This window comes from Mytilus edulis, chromosome 5, assembly GCF_963676685.1.
Source record: "Mytilus edulis chromosome 5, xbMytEdul2.2, whole genome shotgun sequence".
Lineage (NCBI taxonomy): Eukaryota > Metazoa > Mollusca > Bivalvia > Mytilida > Mytilidae > Mytilus > Mytilus edulis.
The window spans coordinates 4,467,760-4,492,655 of record NC_092348.1 but is presented as its reverse complement, the minus strand read 5'-3'; the positions used below and the strand labels follow the sequence as shown (position 1 = coordinate 4,492,655).

Genomic DNA, 24,896 nt, shown 5'->3' with positions numbered 1-24,896 from the left:
AAAAGAAAGATAAAATACATTTGCATTTTTGCATATAAAACTTGTTCAGCAAAATATGAGAGCAACTTTTGAGTTCAAATGTGGTAGGTTTTCGAAAAGGGATATTCATTTGCTAGTCTTAACTACTTATTGAAGCAGGAAAACATAATTTATCTCACAACCTTTGTTGACTTAAATGTCTGATCAAATAAAAAAGATATGTCCCTTAAACTTCAACTTATTTCAGTTCGACTACAATACAATCTCTTATCAATATCATATATTCTGACTTTTTCTTTAACCCCTCTATTAGTTTGTATCATAGCTGTGTATATATCTTACCAGTCCCCCAATATCATATATTCTGACTTTTTCTTTAACCCCTCTATCAGTTTCTATCATAGCTGTGTATATATCTTACCAGTCCCCCAATATCATATATTCTGACTTTTTCTTTAACCCCTCTATCAGTTTCTATCATAGCTGTGTATATATCTTACCAGTCCCCCAATATCATATATTCTGACTTTTTCTTTAACTCCTCTATCAGTTTCTATCATAGCTGTGTATATATCTTACCAGTCCCCCAATATCATATATTCTGACTTTTTCTTTAACCCCTCTATTAGTTTCTATCATAGCTGTGTATATATCTTACCAGTCCCCCAATATCATATATTCTGACTTTTTCTTTAACCCCTCTATTAGTTTCTATCATAGCTGTGTATATATCTTACCAGTCCCCCAATATCATATATTCTGACTTTTTCTTTAACCCCTCTATCAGTTTCTATCATAGCTGTGTATATATCTTACCAGTTCCCCAATATCATATATCCTGACTTTTTCTTTAACCCCTCTATCAGTTTCTATCATAGCTGTGTATCTATCTTACCAGTTCCCCAATATCATATATTCTGACTTTTTCTTTAACCCCTCTATCAGTTTCTATCATAGCTGTGTATATATCTTACCAGTCCCCCAATATCATATATTCTGACTTTTTCTTTAACCCCTCTATCAGTTTCTATCATAGCTGTGTATATATCTTACCAGTCCCCCAATATCACATATTCTGACTTTTTCTTTAACCCCTCTATTAGTTTCTATCATAGCTGTGTATATATCTTACCAGTCCTCCAATATCATATATTCTGACTTTTTCTTTAACCCATCTATCAGTTTCTATCATAGCTGTGTATATATCTTACCAGTCCCCCAATATCACATATTCTGACTTTTTCTTTAACTCCTCTATCAGTTTCTATCATAGCTGTGTATATATCTTACCAGTCCCCCAATATCATATATTCTGACTTTTTCTTTAACCCCTCTATTAGTTTCTATCATAGCTGTGTATATATCTTACCAGTCCCCCAATATCATATATTCTGACTTTTTCTTTAACCCCTCTATTAGTTAATATCATATATTCTGACTTTTTCTTTAACCCATCTATCAGTTTCTATCATAGCTGTGTATATATCTTACCAGTCCCCCAATATCATATATTCTGACTTTTTCTTTAACCCATCTATTAGTTTCTATCATAGCTGTGTATATATCTTACCAGTCCTCCAATATCATATATTCTGACTTTTTCTTTAACCCATCTATCAGTTTCTATCATAGCTGTGTATATATCTTACCAGTCCCCCAATATCATATATTCTGACTTTTTCTTTAACCCATCTATTAGTTTCTATCATAGCTGTGTATATATCTTACCAGTCCTCCAATATCATATATTCTGACTTTTTCTTTAACCCCTCTATTAGTTTCTATCATAGCTGTGTATATATCTTACCAGTCCCCCAATATCATATATTCTGACTTTTTCTTTAACCCCTCTATTAGTTTCTATCATAGCTGTGTATATATCTTACCAGTCCTCCAATATCATATATTCTGACTTTTTCTTTAACCCATCTATTAGTTTCTATCATAGCTGTGTATATATCTTACCAGTCCCCCAATATCACATATTCTGACTTTTTCTTTAACCCATCTATTAGTTTCTATCATAGCTGTGTATATATCTTACCAGTCCCCCAATATCATATATTCTGACTTTTTCTTTAACCCATCTATTAGTTTCTATCATAGCTGTGTATATATCTTACCAGTCCTCCAATATCATATATTCTGACTTTTTCTTTAACCCATCTATCAGTTTCTATCATAGCTGTGTATATATCTTACCAGTCCCCCAATATCATATATTCTGACTTTTTCTTTAACCCATCTATTAGTTTCTATCATAGCTGTGTATATATCTTACCAGTCCTCCAATATCATATATTCTGACTTTTTCTTTAACCCCTCTATTAGTTTCTATCATAGCTGTGTATATATCTTACCAGTCCCCCAATATCATATATTCTGACTTTTTCTTTAACCCCTCTATTAGTTTCTATCATAGCTGTGTATATATCTTACCAGTCCTCCAATATCATATATTCTGACTTTTTCTTTAACCCCTCTATTAGTTTCTATCATAGCTGTGTATATATCTTACCAGTCCCCCAATATCATATATTCTGACTTTTTCTTTAACCCCTCTATTAGTTTCTATCATAGCTGTGTATATATCTTACCAGTCCTCCAATATCATATATTCTGACTTTTTCTTTAACCCATCTATTAGTTTCTATCATAGCTGTGTATATATCTTACCAGTCCTCCAATATCATATATTCTGACTTTTTCTTTAACCCCTCTATTAGTTTCTATCATAGCTGTGTATATATCTTACCAGTCCTCCAATATCATATATTCTGACTTTTTCTTTAACCCCTCTATTAGTTTCTATCATATCTGTGTATATATCTTACCAGTCCCCCAATATCACATATTCTGACTTTTTCTTTAACCCCTCTATTAGTTTCTATCATAGCTGTGTATATATCTTACCAGTCCCCCAATATCATATATTCTGACTTTTTCTTTAACCCCTCTATCAGTTTCTATCATAGCTGTGTATATATCTTACCAGTCCTCCAATATCATATATTCTGACTTTTTCTTTAACCCCTCTATTAGTTTCTATCATAGCTGTGTATATATCTTACCAGTCCCCCAATATCATATACTGTGGATTCATTTATTTTCGTGGGTACCAATTTTCGTGGTTTGAGGAAAACTTGCATATTCGTGGGTATCTAATTTCGTGGTTTCGACAAAGTATGCATATATTCCTTTAGAAAATTTGCAATTCGTTGAATATTTAAATTCGTGGTTTCCCGGTACCCACGAAATCCACGAAAATTGGTATCCAACGAATAATAATGAATTCACAGTATTCTGACTTTTTCTTTAACTCCTCTATCAGTTTCTATCATAGCTGTGTATATATCTTACCAGTCCCCCAATATCATATATTCTGACTTTTTCTTTAACCCCTCTATTAGTTTCTATCATAGCTGTGTATATATCTTACCAGTCCCCCAATATCATATATTCTGACTTTTTCTTTAACCCCTCTATCAGTTTCTATCATAGCTGTGTATATATCTTACCAGTTCCCCAATATCATATATTCTGACTTTTTCTTTAATCCCTCTATCAGTTTCTATCATAGCTGTGTATATATCTTACCAGTCCTCCAATATCATATATTCTGACTTTTTCTTTAACCCCTCTATTAGTTTCTATCATAGCTGTGTATATATCTTACCAGTCCCCCAATATCATATATTCTGACTTTTTCTTTAACCCCTCTATCAGTTTCTATCATAGCTGTGTATATATCTTACCAGTCCCCCAATATCATATATTCTGACTTTTTCTTTAACCCGTCTATCAGTTTCTATCATAGCTGTGTATATATCTTACCAGTCCCCCAATATCATATATTCTGACTTTTTCTTTAACCCCTCTATCAGTTTCTATCATAGCTGTGTATATATCTTACCAGTCCCCCAATATCATATATTCTGACTTTTTCTTTAACCCCTCTATCAGTTTCTATCATAGCTGTGTATATATCTTACCAGTCCCCCAATATCATATATTCTGACTTTTTTTTTAACCCCTCTATCAGTTTCTATCATAGCTGTGTATATATCTTACCAGTCCCCCAATATCATATATTCTGACTTTTTCTTTAACCCCTCTATCAGTTTCTATCATAGCTGTGTAAATATCTTTATCTTACCTCCTATACATTTTCAGGAATATGATTGGTTAAAAGCGTCCGCGTGCAAACCGTGTATATTTGATATTAGGTTAGTAGGGAGGTGGGGCTTATCTCTTACACGGTTAGTAGTGGAGTTACGTCCCTTTATATTCCATATTAGGTAAGAACGGGGCGGGGCTTATTTCATACACGGTTAGTAATGGTGTTATGTCCCTTTATAAAAACAAAACGGTACTGAGAAAAAAACTTAAAAGTTCCAACAGATGACGAAATTGATGATTAAGATTGAAATAAATTCATAAAACACATTTAAACCTTACAAGTCGTTATTGTTGGCATCTGTTTTTGTAGGATCAATGGAAGTATTTTCTTAATGCTAACAGTATTGAAGACTTGCTCATTTTGAGAATCACTAGTCTTAATTTCACACTTTAAGATAGTCGGTAAGATAAATTCGTTACATAGTGTGCTAGTGACGTAACACGGTAAATATGGGGTCAGTAAATTCCATATGGTGATTCGAGCTTCGCTCTCACCCCATATGGAATTTACTGACCCCATATATACCGTATTAGGTCACTAGCACACTATGTAACTAATATACCAGTCCCCCAATATCATATATTCTGACTTTTTCTTTAACCCCTCTATCAGTTTCTATCATAGCTGTGTATATATCTTACCAGTCCCCCAATATCATATATTCTGACTTTTTCTTTAACCCCTCTATCAGTTTCTATCATAGCTGTGTATATATCTTACCAGTCCCCCAATATCATATATTCTGACTTTTTCTTTAACCCCTCTATCAGTTTCTATCATAGCTGTGTATATATCTTACCAGTCCCCCAATATCATATATTCTGACTTTTTCTTTAACCCCTCTATCAGTTTCTATATATCATAGCTGTGTATATATCTTACCAGTCCCCCAATATCATATATTCTGACTTTTTCTTTAACCCCTCTATCAGTTTCTATCATAGCTGTGTATATATCTTACCAGTCCCCCAATATCATATATTCTGACTTTTTCTTTAACCCCTCTATCAGTTTCTATCATAGCTGTGTATATATCTTACCAGTCCCCCAATATCATATATTCTGACTTTTTCTTTAACCCCTCTATCAGTTTCTATCATAGCTGTGTATATATCTTACCAGTCCCCCAATATCATATATTCTGACTTTTTCTTTAACCCCTCTATCAGTTTCTATCATAGCTGTGTAAATATCTTTATCTTACCTCCTATACATTTTCAGGAATATGATTGGTTAAAAGCGTCCGCGTGCAAACCGTGTATATTTGATATTAGGTTAGTAGGGAGGCGGGGCTTATCTCTTACACGGTTAGTAGTGGAGTTACGTCCCTTTATATTCCATATTAGGTAAGAACGGGGCGGGGCTTATTTCATACACGGTTAGTAATGGTGTTATGTCCCTTTATAAAAACAAAACGGTACTGAGAAAAAAACTTAAAAGTTCCAACAGATGACGAAATTGATGATTAAGATTGAAATAAATTCATAAAACACATTTAAACCTAACAAGTCGTTATTGTTGGCATCTGTTTTTGTAGGATCAATGGAAGTATTTTCTTAATGCTAACAGTATTGAAGACTTGCTCATTTTGAGAATCACTAGTCTTAATTTCACACTTTAAGATAGTCGGTAAGATAAATTCGTTACATAGTGTGCTAGTGACGTAATACGGTAAATATGGGGTCAGTAAATTCCATATGGTGATTCGAGCTTCGCTCTCACCCCATATGGAATTTACTGACCCCATATATACCGTATTAGGTCACTAGCACACTATGTAACTAATATACCAGTCCCCCAATATCATATATTCTGACTTTTTCTTTAACCCCTCTATCAGTTTCTATCATAGCTGTGTATATATCTTACCAGTCCCCCAATATCATATATTCTGACTTTTTCTTTAACCCCTCTATCAGTTTCTATCATAGCTGTGTATATATCTTACCACTCCCAATATCATATATTCTGACTTTTTCTTTAACCCCTCTATCAATTTCTATCATAGCTGTGTATATATCTTACCAGTCCCCCAATATCATATATTCTGACTTTTTCTTTAACCCCTCTATCAGTTTCTATATATCATAGCTGTGTATATATCTTACCAGTCCCCCAATATCATATATTCTGACTTTTTCTTTAACCCCTCTATCAGTTTCTATCATAGCTGTGTATATATCTTACCAGTCCCCCAATATCATATATTCTGACTTTTTCTTTAACCCCTCTATCAGTTTCTATCATAGCTGTGTATATATCTTACCAGTCCCCCAATATCATATATTCTGACTTTTTCTTTAACCCCTCTATCAGTTTCTATCATAGCTGTGTATATATCTTACCAGTCCCCCAATATCATATATTCTGACTTTTTCTTTAACCCCTCTATCAGTTTCTATCATAGCTGTGTATATATCTTACCAGTCCCCCAATATCATATATCCTGACTTTTTCTTTAACCCCTCTATCAGTTTCTATCATAGCTGTGTATATATCTTACCAGTCCCCCAATATCATATATTCTGACTTTTTCTTTAACCCCTCTATCAGTTTCTATCATAGCTGTGTATATATCTTACCAGTCCCCCAATATCATATATTCTGACTTTTTCTTTAACCCCTCTATTAGTTTCTATCATATCTGTGTATATATCTTACCAGTTCCCCAATATCACATATTCTGACTTTTTCTTTAACCCCTCTATTAGTTTCTATCATAGCTGTGTATATATCTTACCAGTCCCCCAATATCATATATTCTGACTTTTTCTTTAACCCCTCTATCAGTTTCTATATATCATAGCTGTGTATATATCTTACCAGTCCCCCAATATCACATATTCTGACTTTTTCTTTAACCCCTCTATTAGTTTCTATCATAGCTGTGTATATATCTTACCAGTTTCCCATTATCACATATTCTGACTTTTTCTTTAACCCCTCTATCAGTTTCTATCATAGCTGTGTATATATCTTACCAGTTCCCCAATATCACATATTCTGACTTTTTCTTTAACCCCTCTATTAGTTTCTATCATAGCTGTGTATATATCTTACCAGTCCCCCAATATCACATATTCTGACTTTTTCTTTAACCCCTCTATTAGTTTCTATCATAGCTGTGTATATATCTTACCAGTCCCCCAATATCATATATTCTGACTTTTTCTTTAACCCCTCTATCAGTTTCTATCATAGCTGTGTATATATCTTACCAGTCCCCCAATATCACATATTCTGACTTTTTCTTTAACCCCTCTATTAGTTTCTATCATAGCTGTGTATATATCTTACCAGTTCCTCAATATCACATATTCTGACTTTTTCTTTAACCCCTCTATTAGTTTCTATCATAGCTGTGTATATATCTTACCAGTTCCCCAATATCACATATTCTGACTTTTTCTTTAACCCCTCTATTAGTTTCTATCATAGCTGTGTATATATCTTACCAGTCCCCCAATATCACATATTCTGACTTTTTCTTTAAACCCTCTATCAGTTTCTATCATAGCTGTGTATATATCTTACCAGTTCCCCAATATCATATACATGTATTCTGACTTTTTCTTTAACTCCTCTATCAGTTTCTATCATAGCTGTGTATATATCTTACCAGTCCCCCAATATCATATATTCTGACTTTTTCTTTAACCCATCTATCAGTTTCTATCATAGCTGTGTATATATCTTACCAGTCCCCCAATATCATATATTCTGACTTTTTAACCCCTCTATTAGTTTCTACCATATCTGTGTATATATCTTACCAGTTCCCCAATATCACATATTCTGACTTTTTCTTTAACCCCTCTATTAGTTTCTATCATAGCTGTGTATATATCTTACCAGTCCCCCAATATCATATATTCTGACTTTTTCTTTAACCCCTCTATCAGTTTCTATATATCATAGCTGTGTATATATCTTACCAGTCCCCCAATATCACATATTCTGACTTTTTCTTTAACCCCTCTATTAGTTTCTATCATAGCTGTGTATATATCTTACCAGTTTCCCATTATCACATATTCTGACTTTTTCTTTAACCCCTCTATTAGTTTCTATCATAGCTGTGTATATATCTTACCAGTTCCCCAATATCACATATTCTGACTTTTTCTTTAACCCCTCTATTAGTTTCTATCATAGCTGTGTATATATCTTACCAGTCCCCCAATATCACATATTCTGACTTTTTCTTTAACCCCTCTATTAGTTTCTATCATAGCTGTGTATATATCTTACCAGTCCCCCAATATCATATATTCTGATTTTTTCTTTAACCCCTCTATTAGTTTCTATCATAGCTGTGTATATATCTTACCAGTCCCCCAATATCATATATTCTGATTTTTTCTTTAACCCCTCTATCAGTTTCTATCATAGCTGTGTATATATCTTACCAGTCCCCCAATATCACATATTCTGACTTTTTCTTTAACCCCTCTATCAGTTTCTATAATAGCTGTGTATATATCTTACCAGTCCCCCAATATCATATATTCTGACTTTTTCTTTAACCCCTCTATCAGTTTCTATCATAGCTGTGTATATATCTTACCAGTTCCCCAATATCATATACATGTATTCTGACTTTTTCTTTAACTCCTCTATCAGTTTCTATCATAGCTGTGTATATATCTTACCAGTCCCCGAATATCATATATTCTGACTTTTTCTTTAACCCCTCTATCAGTTTCTATCATAGCTGTGTATATATCTTACCAGTCCCCCAATATCATATATTCTGACTTTTTCTTTAACCCCTCTATTAGTTTCTATCATATCTGTGTATATATCTTACCAGTTCCCCAATATCACATATTCTGACTTTTTCTTTAACCCCTCTATTAGTTTCTATCATAGCTGTGTATATATCTTACCAGTCCCCCAATATCATATATTCTGACTTTTTCTTTAACCCCTCTATCAGTTTCTATATATCATAGCTGTGTATATATCTTACCAGTCCCCCAATATCACATATTCTGACTTTTTCTTTAACCCCTCTATTAGTTTCTATCATAGCTGTGTATATATCTTACCAGTTTCCCATTATCACATATTCTGACTTTTTCTTTAACCCCTCTATTAGTTTCTATCATAGCTGTGTATATATCTTACCAGTTCCCCAATATCACATATTCTGACTTTTTCTTTAACCCCTCTATTAGTTTCTATCATAGCTGTGTATATATCTTACCAGTCCCCCAATATCACATATTCTGACTTTTTCTTTAACCCCTCTATTAGTTTCTATCATAGCTGTGTATATATCTTACCAGTCCCCCAATATCATATATTCTGACTTTTTCTTTAACCCCTCAATCAGTTTCTATCATAGCTGTGTATATATCTTACCAGTCCCCCAATATCACATATTCTGACTTTTTCTTTAACCCCTCTATTAGTTACTATCATAGCTGTGTATATATCTTACCAGTTCCTCAATATCACATATTCTGACTTTTTCTTTAACCCCTCTATTAGTTTCTATCATAGCTGTGTATATATCTTACCAGTTCCCCAATATCACATATTCTGACTTTTTCTTTAACTCCTCTATTAGTTTCTATCATAGCTGTGTATATATCTTACCAGTCCCCCAATATCACATATTCTGACTTTTTCTTTAAACCCTTTATCAGTTTCTATCATAGCTGTGTATATATCTTACCAGTTCCCCAATATCATATACATGTATTCTGACTTTTTCTTTAACTCCTCTATCAGTTTCTATCATAGCTGTGTATATATCTTACCAGTCCCCCAATATCATATATTCTGACTTTTTCTTTAACCCCTCTATCAGTTTCTATCATAGCTGTGTATATATCTTACCAGTCCCCCAATATCATATATTCTGACTTTTTAACCCCTCTATTAGTTTCTATCATATCTGTGTATATATCTTACCAGTTCCCCAATATCACATATTCTGACTTTTTCTTTAACCCCTCTATTAGTTTCTATCATAGCTGTGTATATATCTTACCAGTCCCCCAATATCATATATTCTGACTTTTTCTTTAACCCCTCTATCAGTTTCTATATATCATAGCTGTGTATATATCTTACCAGTCCCCCAATATCACATATTCTGACTTTTTCTTTAACCCCTCTATTAGTTTCTATCATAGCTGTGTATATATCTTACCAGTTTCCCATTATCACATATTCTGACTTTTTCTTTAACCCCTCTATTAGTTTCTATCATAGCTGTGTATATATCTTACCAGTTCCCCAATATCACATATTCTGACTTTTTCTTTAACCCCTCTATTAGTTTCTATCATAGCTGTGTATATATCTTACCAGTCCCCCAATATCACATATTCTGACTTTTTCTTTAACCCCTCTATTAGTTTCTATCATAGCTGTGTATATATCTTACCAGTCCCCCAATATCATATATTCTGATTTTTTCTTTAACCCCTCTATCAGTTTCTATCATAGCTGTGTATATATCTTACCAGTCCCCCAATATCACATATTCTGACTTTTTCTTTAACCCCTCTATTAGTTTCTATCATAGCTGTGTATATATCTTACCAGTTCCCCAATATCACATATTCTGACTTTTTCTTTAACCCCTCTATTAGTTTCTATCATAGCTGTGTATATATCTTACCAGTCCCCCAATATCACATATTCTGACTTTTTCTTTAACCCCTCTATTAGTTTCTATCATAGCTGTGTATATATCTTACCAGTCCCCCAATATCATATATTCTGACTTTTTCTTTAACCCCTCAATCAGTTTCTATCATAGCTGTGTATATATCTTACCAGTCCCCCAATATCACATATTCTGACTTTTTCTTTAACCCCTCTATTAGTTTCTATCATAGCTGTGTATATATCTTACCAGTTCCTCAATATCACATATTCTGACTTTTTCTTTAACCCCTCTATTAGTTTCTATCATAGCTGTGTATATATCTTACCAGTTCCCCAATATCACATATTCTGACTTTTTCTTTAACCCCTCTATTAGTTTCTATCATAGCTGTGTATATATCTTACCAGTCCCCCAATATCACATATTCTGACTTTTTCTTTAAACCCTTTATCAGTTTCTATCATAGCTGTGTATATATCTTACCAGTTCCCCAATATCATATACATGTATTCTGACTTTTTCTTTAACTCCTCTATCAGTTTCTATCATAGCTGTGTATATATCTTACCAGTCCCCCAATATCATATATTCTGACTTTTTCTTTAACCCCTCTATCAGTTTCTATCATAGCTGTGTATATATCTTACCAGTCCCCCAATATCATATATTCTGACTTTTTAACCCCTCTATTAGTTTCTATCATATCTGTGTATATATCTTACCAGTTCCCCAATATCACATATTCTGACTTTTTCTTTAACCCCTCTATTAGTTTCTATCATAGCTGTGTATATATCTTACCAGTCCCCCAATATCATATATTCTGACTTTTTCTTTAACCCCTCTATCAGTTTCTATATATCATAGCTGTGTATATACATTGTATCTTACCAGTCCCCCAATATCACATATTCTGACTTTTTCTTTAACCCCTCTATTAGTTTCTATCATAGCTGTGTATATATCTTACCAGTTTCCCATTATCACATATTCTGACTTTTTCTTTAACCCCTCTATTAGTTTCTATCATAGCTGTGTATATATCTTACCAGTTCCCCAATATCACATATTCTGACTTTTTCTTTAACCCCTCTATTAGTTTCTATCATAGCTGTGTATATATCTTACCAGTCCCCCAATATCACATATTCTGACTTTTTCTTTAACCCCTCTATTAGTTTCTATCATAGCTGTGTATATATCTTACCAGTCCCCCAATATCATATATTCTGATTTTTTCTTTAACCCCTCTATCAGTTTCTATCATAGCTGTGTATATATCTTACCAGTCCCCCAATATCACATATTCTGACTTTTTCTTTAACCCCTCTATTAGTTTCTATCATAGCTGTGTATATATCTTACCAGTTCCTCAATATCACATATTCTGACTTTTTCTTTAACCCCTCTATTAGTTTCTATCATAGCTGTGTATATATCTTACCAGTTCCCCAATATCACATATTCTGACTTTTTCTTTAACCCCTCTATTAGTTTCTATCATAGCTGTGTATATATCTTACCAGTCTCCCAATATCACATATTCTGATTTTTTCTTTAAACCCTCTATCAGTTTTTATCATAGCTGTGTATATATCTTACCAGTTGATCAATATCATATACATGTATTCTGACTTTTTCTTTAACTCCTCTATCAGTTTCTATCATAGCTGTGTATATATCTTACCAGTCCCCCAATATCATATATTCTGACTTTTTCTTTAACCCCTCTATCAGTTTCTATCATAGCTGTGTATATATCTTCAATTGTTGGGTGCATTGGCTAAAAAGAAAGAAAGATATATGTTAAATAGGATTTTAAAATTTATTGAGACAGAAAAATGCATCTATAGCAGATAAAATGTGATACATTGTATAATGGAAAAAAACTTTCAATAAGAATTTATATTAAATTACTTTATAAAAGGCTTTTGAAGAAGAGACAGGCAAATCACAAGATATCTGAAAAGTAAAACATATGGAACCTAATGAGAATAATTTGTACAGGAACTTTATTCATCATCCCTTCCAAGTTGTCCAAGTAGTTAAATTTAGACAAAAATATAAAGATGTGACTTTAATTTTCCATATGGAACTTGTGCCATTAATCATGATTAATGATTCAATCAACATTCAGCAAACTACTGTTTTTCATTTATCTATTTCATGCAGATTCAATGCATTTTTGGCCTTGTTTTTTCTTTTCGAAGAGGAGTTCTTAAAGTTGGCTAATCAAATTATCAAAATCAAAGAATGCCTCTTTTTGTTGGTCTTGATGACCATCCTCCTTATTTTTTCATGAATTTTGAAATTTTCCTATTATCAGACATGTTAGAGATCAACCTTAAATCTTTACTTCCGAAATAACTTAATCAATCACTCCATATTTAGTTACATTTCCAGTAAGATGTAGCAAATATCTATTAAATGTACCACTATGACTTACTGTTCCTATGACATGGTTACCAAAAATAAGTTGTTCTATGGCAGCAGTCTTGCCGACACCAGTGTGACCACATACTACTATCTTACTTATTTTACCCATAATGCCTTGGTTTTGTTACATCATTATTCTGAGTTTATCTGAAAAAAGACAGAAACAACATTAAGCAATATTTATGATTACATGACAATGTCAGATGTAGCTGAAATTTTTAAGTTAGGTTTAATGGATTAACTACATGTATATGTATGTTGCATGTTAGTAGGTTCCTTTTATTGCAGACTTCAGATTTGGCAATATGGAATCGAAGGTCAAACCTGAAATTCCAGAAGCAGAAGTTTAAAAGGTTTTATTTTCATGCTTTAGTCAAAGCAAGACGTTTCGGCCACACTTCCAGTTTTCATCCATGTTTCGTAAATAAAGTTTTCAATAAACTGAACAAGATCGAATATACAGATAAATATATAGTTGTAGAAAAGTGAAGAAGATTTTTGATCTTATAATAATCATACATGTAGTTATCGCACCTCAGGTAATTTAGTGACATATATTAATAATAACTAACACAAGGTACCTAACTCATAGATATAAAGCCCTATTACATTTTGTAGATAATTCAATGTAGATTTACCTGATAACAAGTTTTAGTTGGGTAGACAACAGTATTTAAAAATAGAGATTTAACATAAGTTTGCAACTGGCATTACTCAACTATATGTACCTAGTGTGTATCTGGTCCTAGTCCGAGATTACTCTGACGTCCAACGGCTGTTTTGCAAATTATGGCTAATATATATATATATATAGAAACCTGCTGCTAGGCTTTGGAATGAGCTGCCAGATGAGCTTCGTAAGCAATCATCTTTAAATCAATTCAAGAACTTGATAAATTCTTGGTCTGGCAGCTCATGCAAATGCTTTGCCTGCAAAACCAGTTAATCTCTGCTTATTATTTTTTTGTTTTGTTGCTTTATTTTCAGCATGGCAAATTTATTCTAATATCTTTACTATAGTGCTTCTGCTGCTTTTGTGTTAATTTTAGAAACTTAATGTGCTTTTATGCTTTTTATGTGCAAACCATTTCATTTGTGCTTTTGTGTTTTTATCTCATAATTGCATGTACCAGTATGTGTTAAACTTGTAAGATGCTTAAAGAACTTTTGGGCTGCATGTTTATATACTGATTGAACTCTTGCTTTATATGTTTAATGTTGTGTGCATGACTCGATATGTATGTTTTGTTTTATTTGTTGTTATGTCGGTTTTAAAAGCTCTTCAGAGCTTATGTTTGTAATTGCTTGCTTATACCGACTCTAAATAAAGCTTTATGTCTTATGTCATTATTATGACACTGTACACTGCAGGGATCTCCATGGATGAAAATTGAACCATGGAGGAACTTTCACCATTACAAACCGTGTATACGCTGTACAGTGTAGCACGATCGGAAGTATTTTATCCCTCCATAAAAGGAATGGTGAACATGCTAAGTCATTGCTTATTGAAATTATACTTATTTGAATTTTCATTATAGAATTAGAAGTGTCAATATGTTCATTTATTGCCGTTTTTAACCATTCAAATACCAAGTCTTCATGGTCCCCCCTTAGTCGAGAATGACTAAAAGCTGTCATGAAGGTCCCCATGTAGATCTCTTGTATTTTTGGTAATTGTTATGGGGGTTAAAAATCATATGATGTGGAGCTTATTTTTCATGGACACTGTCAAATTCAGAACCCATTACCGGTATGGCTGATTTGCAGCAACAACAAAACGATTGGTACGGGTTATGTAAAAGGTTAAAGAGATTTGTAAAGCAAATGAAAAGGTTTTTAATGACTTTATCTGACAAATTGATGCTGTGCAACATGCATCTTTCGAGTCTGAATATAAACCGGAAACGCGGATGTATCAATTTGATTGTAATATACGAAATGAATTCGGAATTACGATACGATATTTCTTGACAGGAAATATTTATAAGTTTTTACTTTTAAACTTTTAAAGTCATTTTAAATTATCGTTACAGCAGTACTCGAGTTATTTGTGATGAAATAATATTTACTGTTTTGCGTCTTATTTTGTACTTCTTAAAAAAGGGGGATGCTGATTGCGCAAGTCAAAATAAAGCATGTGTTCGACTTGTTAAACTGTTTTCTTTGTAACTGGATTATTAATTTATTTATTTAATCTAAATTATCATAATCATTTGCTGAAACTTAGTTGATTAATTCGACAAATGGATCGTCTATCCTCAGATAGTATTCTCCTGTCTGGTTTGTTGATCTACCTGTACAAGCTCAGGTACAAGTGATTAGCGATCTTAATCCGGATATCCCCCAGGCGTTAGAACTGTGTTGGATTATAACATAAAAAGCCTGAGGGTTATGCAATTACATGCATTTGATTATAATTGATAAAAAAATGGCGTCGGGCTACAAAAAATGATGAAGTTTTGAACATGTTGAACGATGGCGGAAGACAATTTAACGATGGCGCAAGATAATTTAACGATGGAGCGAGTCATTTGACGATGGCGCAAGACCTTTGAACGATGGCGGGGCGCCATCGTTAAACAGGCCATGGAGATCCCTGCACTGGGGTTCCTGAGAAGAAACTTACGCCAGTGCCCCCAAGAGTGCAAAAAACTTGCCTACTTAGCCATGGTTAGATCAGTACTAGAATACGGTGCTGTCATTTGGGACCCATTCACCATCAGGGAAATAGAAAGCATACAGAAAAGAGGAGCATGTTTCATTCTGCACGACTATAAATCCAGAGACACCGGATGCGTCACAAATATGCTTTCTAAGCTAAAACTGCCACCTCTCCAAGAGCGAAGGAAACATCAGAGGCTGACTATGTTCTACAAAGTGGTTGAGGGATTGGTGCCGGCTATTGATCCAACAGATTATCTACAAAAGACAAGAAATAAACGCCAAGTGAAAGCAAAAAACTTTAGTGACTTCCAATATTCAAACATAGTGGAAAGACAAGAAACCAGAAATAGCAGATCGTATAAATTAATAGACTGCAAAACAGACATTCGTAAGAACTCTTTTTTTCCAAAAACAATAGTTGAGTGGAACCATCTGGACGAGGTAACTGCATGTCAAAAGACAGTTGAGGGTTTCACGGCTGCCCTCCAACGGTTGGACTAACCAACCCGCTCTCCTTCCAGTGCGCATATATCCGCGATCGGATCCTGCACTGTGTAACATACAGATACAGATACAGATATGATTTAGCTGGACAACTGTTCCGGGTAAGACTCCTTTTTAATTTAATTTTGTCTTTGAATGATTTGAATGTAAACTATCAGTTTGCTATTTATTGTAAGTAATTACTTAATGTTCTCTGATACTCAAAAGCACCATTTACTTTGCAGTTTCTTTACCTCTCTCTCTGTCTCATGATCTGAAACTTGGAAAAATAACCCACCACAAATTAAGTTTTTTTTTCAATGCACTGGTACCCTTGTTGTGTACTAACATGGAACCAGTAGTAATAAATACAAACCAAAACAAGTTCGGATACGGTTGCTATTTTCGTATATCACAAAATACGGAGTGAGGGCACGGATGGGTTTTACAGGCTATAAAATAATGATCAAGCAATACAGAATTAACAAGGAAAATAAACTAGGACTAATGTATCAATGTTAGTGTGATAGTCACAGCCCATTTGTATTTTTTGTGTTTTATTTTTTTCAGAAAAATATTCCTTCGAGGGGCACTGGCTACGAGATATTCCAAAAATCTAAAGTATGATTGCAAGTGAATAATTCCACCTCATTGAATCCGTATTCATGTGAAGTTCAATTTAACCCCTCAGCTAGAGATCCGTATTAAAAAATTAAAAATATGCACTACCACTATGTAAAAAAATTTTGTTTTGTTTATTATCACAAATTTGTTATATTTCACTGTATATATGTCTTCACAAAGCAATGCGCAGTACAAGTGACGTAGGCAATCATTATACAGTAGAAGTAGAAGAGATGGATAACGCATGCATTGTGCATGTTAAGTTATTTAAAGAAAAAAATGTCATCATTTAAAGCCGAAACAAAAGTAAATTATTTTGATTGACTGATGCGATCCACAAAACACATTCTTATACATGCAAAACACAATAGCTGACTTTTTTTTTTCTAAACCTATAACATGAAATCAGAGACATATAATACATTATATGTCTCTGATGAAACCAAACAGACATATACTGAAAATCCAATTGCACGAAGACGATATCTATTTATATTTATGCTTATGTTTATATCGTGTTATGCGACCGTCGACAGTTCATCGATAGTTAATTGGATGGCGTCTAGACTAAACTATACACGAAATTCCGATGCAACCGTATGACCGTCAACAATGAGAAAAAAAACGTACCGTACATTCGGCTATAAAAGTACCCGACAAAGTATACCTCCACTTATTTTCAAACATGGACAAACACTGAACTGTTTATTGAGTATAATAAAAATGTCTTAAAATATAGGAATTAAGTAACTGCCCAGCAGATCTTATACTTAACGTACACATGGTACAAACGATAAAAGCAAACTCATAAAATTCTTCTGCCAGCTATAATTAATCTATAAGAAAACTGACACAATGCAGTAACGGCATATACTTCAGGGGTTGTAGTTGGCTACCGTCTGCTATATTTTTTTGTTCCGATTGTTTTGTCGTCATTAAAGACGTTATCTTATTATGTCGCAGCCTTTTATGGCTGACTATATACGGTATAGATTTTTCTCTTTGCTGAATGCCGTACGGTGCGTGTCAATTAATTGCCGGTTAACTCCACGCAATATTTGGACCATCGTTGCCATTCCTACCACATCTCAGGACTTATTTATGTTGTCTGCTCGATTGAGACTGAAGTTAGTGGGCAGCTGTTTTTCTACATTATATGGCCAAGTCATTCTCCAACAATGCCTCTTGATTAAAACCCTTGGTATGTCTTGACTTCACTTTTGTTATGTTCAAATTTGGTATTAGGAGTTTTGCGTTATCAAAATCACAAGAAACGTATTTAATTACTATATAATCAGTGTGTTTTAAACCATAATTGTGCCGAAGTAAGCTGTTTTTTGTTATATCAACGACATCACGATATCGTGTCCACTGTCAAGACGTACAATAGTATAATATTAACATTTACAATTATAGCCTTATAAAAGGAAATATATATATGCATGCACTTTTAAAAACAAATAACCGAACGACCCATTATATCTCACAGTTATTACTTAAATCTTTAAATTTTGTAGGTTTATCGCCCAGACATCCGTGACATCAAACATTTCCATATATGATTATATTATCTTTTAATTAAATCTTTATTTTACCTTGACACATATTGTTGACCTCGAAAGCATTGAATTGATGCGAAATAACCGAAAATAAGGACATGTATACCCTTACCAAAAATCGTAATCCATAACATAACAAAATACCCCATGCCATGTATCAGTCTAAAATCAATTTTGTCTTGGGATGGGAAACCCGCTTGGAAAGAAAGAATCACTTGCACGAGGACAAAGGCGTTGGCGTTTAGGGGGGGGGGGGGACTGGTGTGTCTTTCGGTTGATTAAACTTTCTGTGCAAGTGCCGACCAAGAAAGACACCCTTTTCTCAGGTGAAATGTTTCTGGACGATAGCCCATTTTAAAAACAAATATGCATTTATTTGTGTTAATTCAGGTTTCAATTCACAGAAAACTTTCTTTCTGGTTTTTGACCCGTTAAATCCTTCCGATCAGTTATTTAGTGCTAAATCTTACATCACCTGTTGTCAGTATTTTTTAGATTAGTGTCAACAGATTGTCATTTGACCTTTGTCTTGTATACTATTTTTGAATGAAATTTTTTGTGTCTATTTTTCTATTTCCAATGTTTCCATCATGTCTTTTTTCAAACCTGAACGATAATTTCCATCTGTAGTTGTCTGTCTTTACTCCATTTTTTTTCTTCTGTCTTTTTGGTGTAAAATGCTTTAATCACTTAGTGTAGATTTAAGTACACGAACAAGACTGTCACGCGCATTAGACAAAACAACGTAATCATTGTCACCTTTTCATGTTTTCAAAAGACGATACCTAGGAATTTTGTCATTAATCAGTCTACTATAAGGATGCATGTTGTTTTACTAAATGTTTACTGTCTATTAACACTTTTTAACTCATTGCTAAGGTTGTTATTGACGCAAAAACTGTCACAGTTAATCTTCTATTTAGCATCTCACTAAATCTATCAACCATCTATACATGTAAATTATCTAACCTACATGATCAATGTGAATGACAAAAAGGACAAAGGATACATTTGATCATTTTCGATAGAAAATTCACATCAGTAGACCACAAACTATAGTTGTATAAGAAATCTGCAAATATATTACTAAACCAACATTTAGTCGCAACTGGTCACTCGCTGGATTTTTTTTTATTCAATGATATTTTTCTAATCTCATACCAGGCAAGTAAAAGATTTAGCCAGCTGTAAAACCAGGTTTAATCCACCATTTTATACACTGAGAAGAAAATGCATAAAGACCATCAGTCTTCTTTCAGTTATTTAAGAAACCTGCAAATGCATAATTTAACAAACATTTAGTCGCAACTTGTCACTCGCTTAATTTTTTTTATCAATTATATTTTTCTAATTTCATACAAGTGAAAGGTTTAGCCAGCTGTAAAACCAGATTTAATCAACCATTTTCTACATTCGAAAAGAAAACGCACATAGATTATCAGTCTTCTTACAGTTATTTATGAAAGCTGTATATGCATATTTTAACCAAAAATTTAGTCGCAATTGGTCACTCGCTTTGTTCAAATTTCATACAAGTGAGAGGTTTAGTCAGCTGTAAAACCAGGTTTAATTCATCATTTTCTACATAAGGAAGTGCCTGTTCAAAGCCAGGAATATGACAGTTGTTTTCCATCCGTTTGATGTGTTTTGGCTTTGATTTTGCTGTAGTAAAGGACTTTCCGATTTGAATTTTCCTTGAGGTCCTTTTTTTGTTATTTTACTTTTTTTGTAAGAAAATAAGGAATGTTGAAAGCGGATGGCCATTATTAATCTATCACAGTTTTGGAGTAGGATTACATCAAAACGTATCTAATTTTCTGTATTTATCAACACTGAAGGTCATATTCTATTGTAATTTGGGCCATAAGACAGAACTTTTAAAGTGGACTCCTAAGAATGAATCAGATAATGTTGTTAAAAGATAGAATTATTTTATACATCGTTTTGTTTGCATGGCCGTAATCATTTCGACTCAGTCTCGCTCCGTTCAGAGTTTGTTGTTTTCCTATTTTGTCTGTCTACTTTTTTAGATTGGTATATTCCAAATTAATGTAGTAATAAGAACATTGGTAAAATGAAAAAAAGAGATTTTATTCTTTGCTGGTAAGCCTTGAATATCAGCAGTTTAAGGCCTGTGTTCAACAAAATATTGTTTTATGTTTTTAATGAACAAGCTTCTGGTATCTTTGTTTAGTATACATTGTAAGATATGTGTGTAAGTTAAAGAAGGAATGCAGAAACACGGATACAATTAAATAGTTGTAACTGATTGTAAATGATTTAAGTTGACAATAAATTCAGTTTGATTAGTTTTTATCAAGCTTTATCTCTCTAGGGTGACATTAACATGAAGCATACTTAAAGATCAATAAGCGCTTTGCTTACAAGGCACATGTACAGGCTGAAAAAGAGGATTGTTGTTTTCATTTACTATTAGATTGAGAAATTATCGAATTATCAATCCGATACTATATTTCCCAGTAAGGACTCTCCCTTAGCGGGCCCATCGAATTTTGATGGTCTATTGTTATTTTGTTTGTGTTCTTCTGGGTTAATTATCTACATTTACTATATGATGAAAAGTTTAGTATACACTCCGGTCATTTGACTACATAGATCAATAACCTCGAACCTGCACATACTGGTAATATATATATAACACAGTGTAGATACTATTCTGTACGCTATCCGGAAGTCGCGATTTTCGAAGCGATGATTTCCAACTGGCTAACAGGACGGTTTTGCCTACGGTAACTTTTCTCATCATTTGTTTACTCCCATATCTACAAAGTGCTTTGAACATCTTCAAGGTATATATAGCATCATAAATATGAGTAACTGTAACAAAAACATGCATTGGAATATAAAATATACGTGTGCATCACATCAACTTGGTCACGGCCGACACTCGGCTAACCGAGAGTTTGGTCGGTTAATCCATATTGAGTATGCGGCTATATCGGCGGTTGGTCTGTTAATCGGGTTGGCTAAAGTCTGTTAATCAGGTGTTATCGAGAAAATCATTGCAAGATCAGTATGTTTCATTGTATAACTTTTTAATTATATTTATATCATTAAAACAATTCATGTCTGACAAAACGATTTGGAATACTGAATCCAGTGGTGTAATTATTTTTTTTCTAGCTTCAATGAACGATCTATAAAATGAAAAGGCGAGTTACTCATCAGTAAATTTATACACATTTTACACACACAAAATGTACACAAAAATGACAAGTTGGTTGAGTTTACTTGAATGCAATACTTTGAACATCGAAAAAAGACAGGCATTATGTTTGTTTACCATATTAACATCAATATGTAAAAGATCTACACGAAAAACTGTATTTTGGTGACATAAATCATTTTTTTATAAAAATGTGGTCTGTTAATGGGTCGGATGTATAAAACTCGGTCTGTTAATTAGTCTGTTAAGAGTTATGAATGACATTACAAGCATAATATAATTGCTATATGGGGTGTTATCTGATTTAAAGGGATAGACTCAAGATTAGTGGCTAGAATATATGGAAACAACACATGAACAATGAAACATAAATTTAGACAATGGAATCTGAAAATTGATAGAAATGGTTTCAAAAAGTGTAATATCAAAGTAATATTAATTTCAAAAGACAATACATACCGGAAATAAACTCCTCATAGATACCAGGATTGAAATTTTATATTTACGCCTTATATTTACGCCAGACACGCGTTTCGTCTACGAAAAACTCATCAGTGACGAAAAAAATGTTTAAAAGGCCAAATAAAATACGAAGTTGAAAAGCATTGAGGAAACACAACTAATACCGGCGTCACACATCAGCGTATAGCACTGGCGTGTTCAGAATCATTTACGCTGCCAATACGCTAGTAATTTTGGATGCATTTAACCTGTCAATCATATTTGTAACGTGTGCAAAACGAGATTTAAGCGTGTATTGGGCGTACTAGAAACGTATGTTGGCGTATGTTGTATGTTTTTTTATGCTGCATACACATTTCCTGGGATTGTAGCGTTCATCAAGCGTATTTACTTTCCTTCATTGGCTAGAGGAATAGGGGGAGGGTTGATATCTCATAAACATGTTTATCCCCGCCGCAATTTTGCGCCTGTCCCAAGTCAGGAGCCTCTGGCCTTTGTTAGTCTTGTGTGATCTAGTATACATATTTTTTAAGGGGCCAGCTGAAGGACGCCGACGGGTGCGGGAGTTTCTCTCTACATTGAAGACCCATTGGTGGCCTTGGCCTGCTCTATGGTCGGGTTGTTGTCGCTTTGAAACATTCCCAATTTCCTTTCTCAATTTTACCTTTGTATTTCGACGTACTACAAACTTATGCAACGCGCTTTGAACGATTGCTAAGGCAGCAACCATTTGATTTTCTGGGGGGGGGGGGGGGGGGCTATGGGTTTTTTTTCTGGACAAATTTTTTCTTTCAATTTTAGCATTACATATAGTGGCAGCTGAGGATGAAACAAACATTTTTTTTTTCTCAGAATCAAAAACAAATTATTTTTTTCTCCAAAAACTGGAAACAAACTTTTTTTTCCAAAAAAAACCCATACCCCCCCCCCCCCCCTCCCAGAAAATCAAATGGTTGCTGCCTAAGCGTTCCTATGGCATGCAACTAACGTATACCGACTTTGTCAATTTTCTCTGTACGTTTGGTGCACGCCGGTCTATACGCCAATGTGTGACGCCGGCATAAAGTAATCAATTCCTGAGGTAGAAAAGCCTTAGTATTTCAAAGAAAACGCATGGAATTTAACCAGCTGCATTGCAACACATGACAGATTCATAGATATAACAGACTTTGAACAGACAAAAAAAAAAAGGCTGATTGATAACTTGGCGTAAATAATAAATTCGTGCGAATTCGAGCGGCCAATCAGTCCATATAACGCTATATTGAAGTGACACACCCTTCAATGAAATGCAAAAAAATAAAATTAAAATAAAAGTTCTCTTTCTATAAGGATACTGTTGCACCGTATTGTAATTTTTTCGTCACAAGTACATCTCATTTTTTTCAATGTGAAAATATAAACTAAAGGTAGTAAGACTAGTATTGTCGTGGCTAAATAACTCTTAACTGACACGATTTAAATTGTCCAACCCATTAACAGACTGTATTCCCCTAATATTCATTAAAATGTGGTATTACTCAACTTATATAACAATTATGAAATAATTATCAATGACAATTATTTTTTTAGAACCAAAGTACTATTTTGTGTCTTTTAAATCATATATAAAAATGTTTTTTAGCCTTTTATCCAAAATATTGCTATGCGTACAAGCATAAAAACCACATACTTGCGAGACGCCTTTTCGTTTTACTTAAAACTGCGCCGGCTATGCATTTTTTTTACTGGTGGAAAATGTTCTATGATAGATATCATTTTGTCAGACACTTTTCTTTTTTTGATGTGGTTCTCATAATATGGCAAAAATCTGTATATTTAACAGAGTTTAACATTAAATTGTGAGTTTTACTCTTAACAGACGTATAACCAACCCGATTAACAGACCAACCGCCGATATAGCCGCATACTCAATATAGATTAACCGACCAAACTCTCGGTTAGCCGAGTGTCGGCCGTGTTGGTAGAAAAAAGTGAAATCGATGGACAATTTTGCTCTCGTAGTATACAAAGCAAATAATCTTTTATGGCAAATATTTGCATCAGTTTACAGTTAAATATATACTGTTTCAATATTCTTTTCGTATTTAAGTAGAATATTCGTATTTCCCATAAAAAATATGTTTTCCTTGAGGATCCCAAAATAAATTACTGTACGATCAGTCTAGAACTGACTGTATTCTAGAAGCGATTTCAGATTTTTTTACTGTATGACCAGTTGTGATTTTGAAGAAAAAACAACAGCAATTTGAAGGTATATACGTGTATATGTGATATTATGAACTATCCAGGGAACTATAACGTGTAATTACTTTCATCAGACAATACAAATAAATTTCTGATGAATTTTTTAGACGGCAAAATAATTGTATTTTTGTTCCATCAGTCTTATTTAAAATCAAATGCCTAAAAAGTAATACATGATTCGCTTGTGGACTTTGTAATAGTGTATCGTTACAGTTATCTGTTTAGCTATTACATTTTTAAAGATTATTTACACCGTCCGCCGTTGACCAATTGATGATAACATAAATCAAGCTCGTCTTTTAAAATTACAAAAAATGGATAAAGACAGCTTTGCGTAGGGGGATAATTCATGTGATATAATTTTGGTAAGTTTACAGAAATAGAAGGTCCATAATGCATTAATCGAGTAAAAATGGAACAATTTCAGAAAACTTTAATGATTGG

At 33.5% G+C, this 24,896-nt stretch overlaps 1 protein-coding gene across 4 annotated transcripts in view; it reads right to left on the bottom strand.

Annotated features, from left to right (window-relative positions):
- Positions 1 to 16,757, bottom strand: part of LOC139525341 (NF-kappa-B inhibitor-interacting Ras-like protein 1) — a 29,268-nt gene extending 12,511 nt beyond the window's left edge. The window contains exons 1-3 of one of the 4 annotated variants that reach the window (XM_071320550.1): positions 16,628 to 16,757; positions 13,234 to 13,370; positions 12,475 to 12,570 (exon numbers count right to left, since the gene is read on the bottom strand). In XM_071320550.1, coding sequence (XP_071176651.1) covers positions 12,475 to 12,570; positions 13,234 to 13,332 — 195 coding nt within the window. In that variant the 5' untranslated portion in view covers positions 13,333 to 13,370; positions 16,628 to 16,757. Of the gene's footprint in view, positions 1 to 12,474; positions 12,571 to 13,220; positions 13,371 to 16,577 lie in introns of those variants that run through there. The other 3 variants (XM_071320551.1, XM_071320549.1, XM_071320552.1) reach the window with 3 other exon arrangements.
- Between the last annotated feature and the right edge of the window lie 8,139 nt (positions 16,758 to 24,896).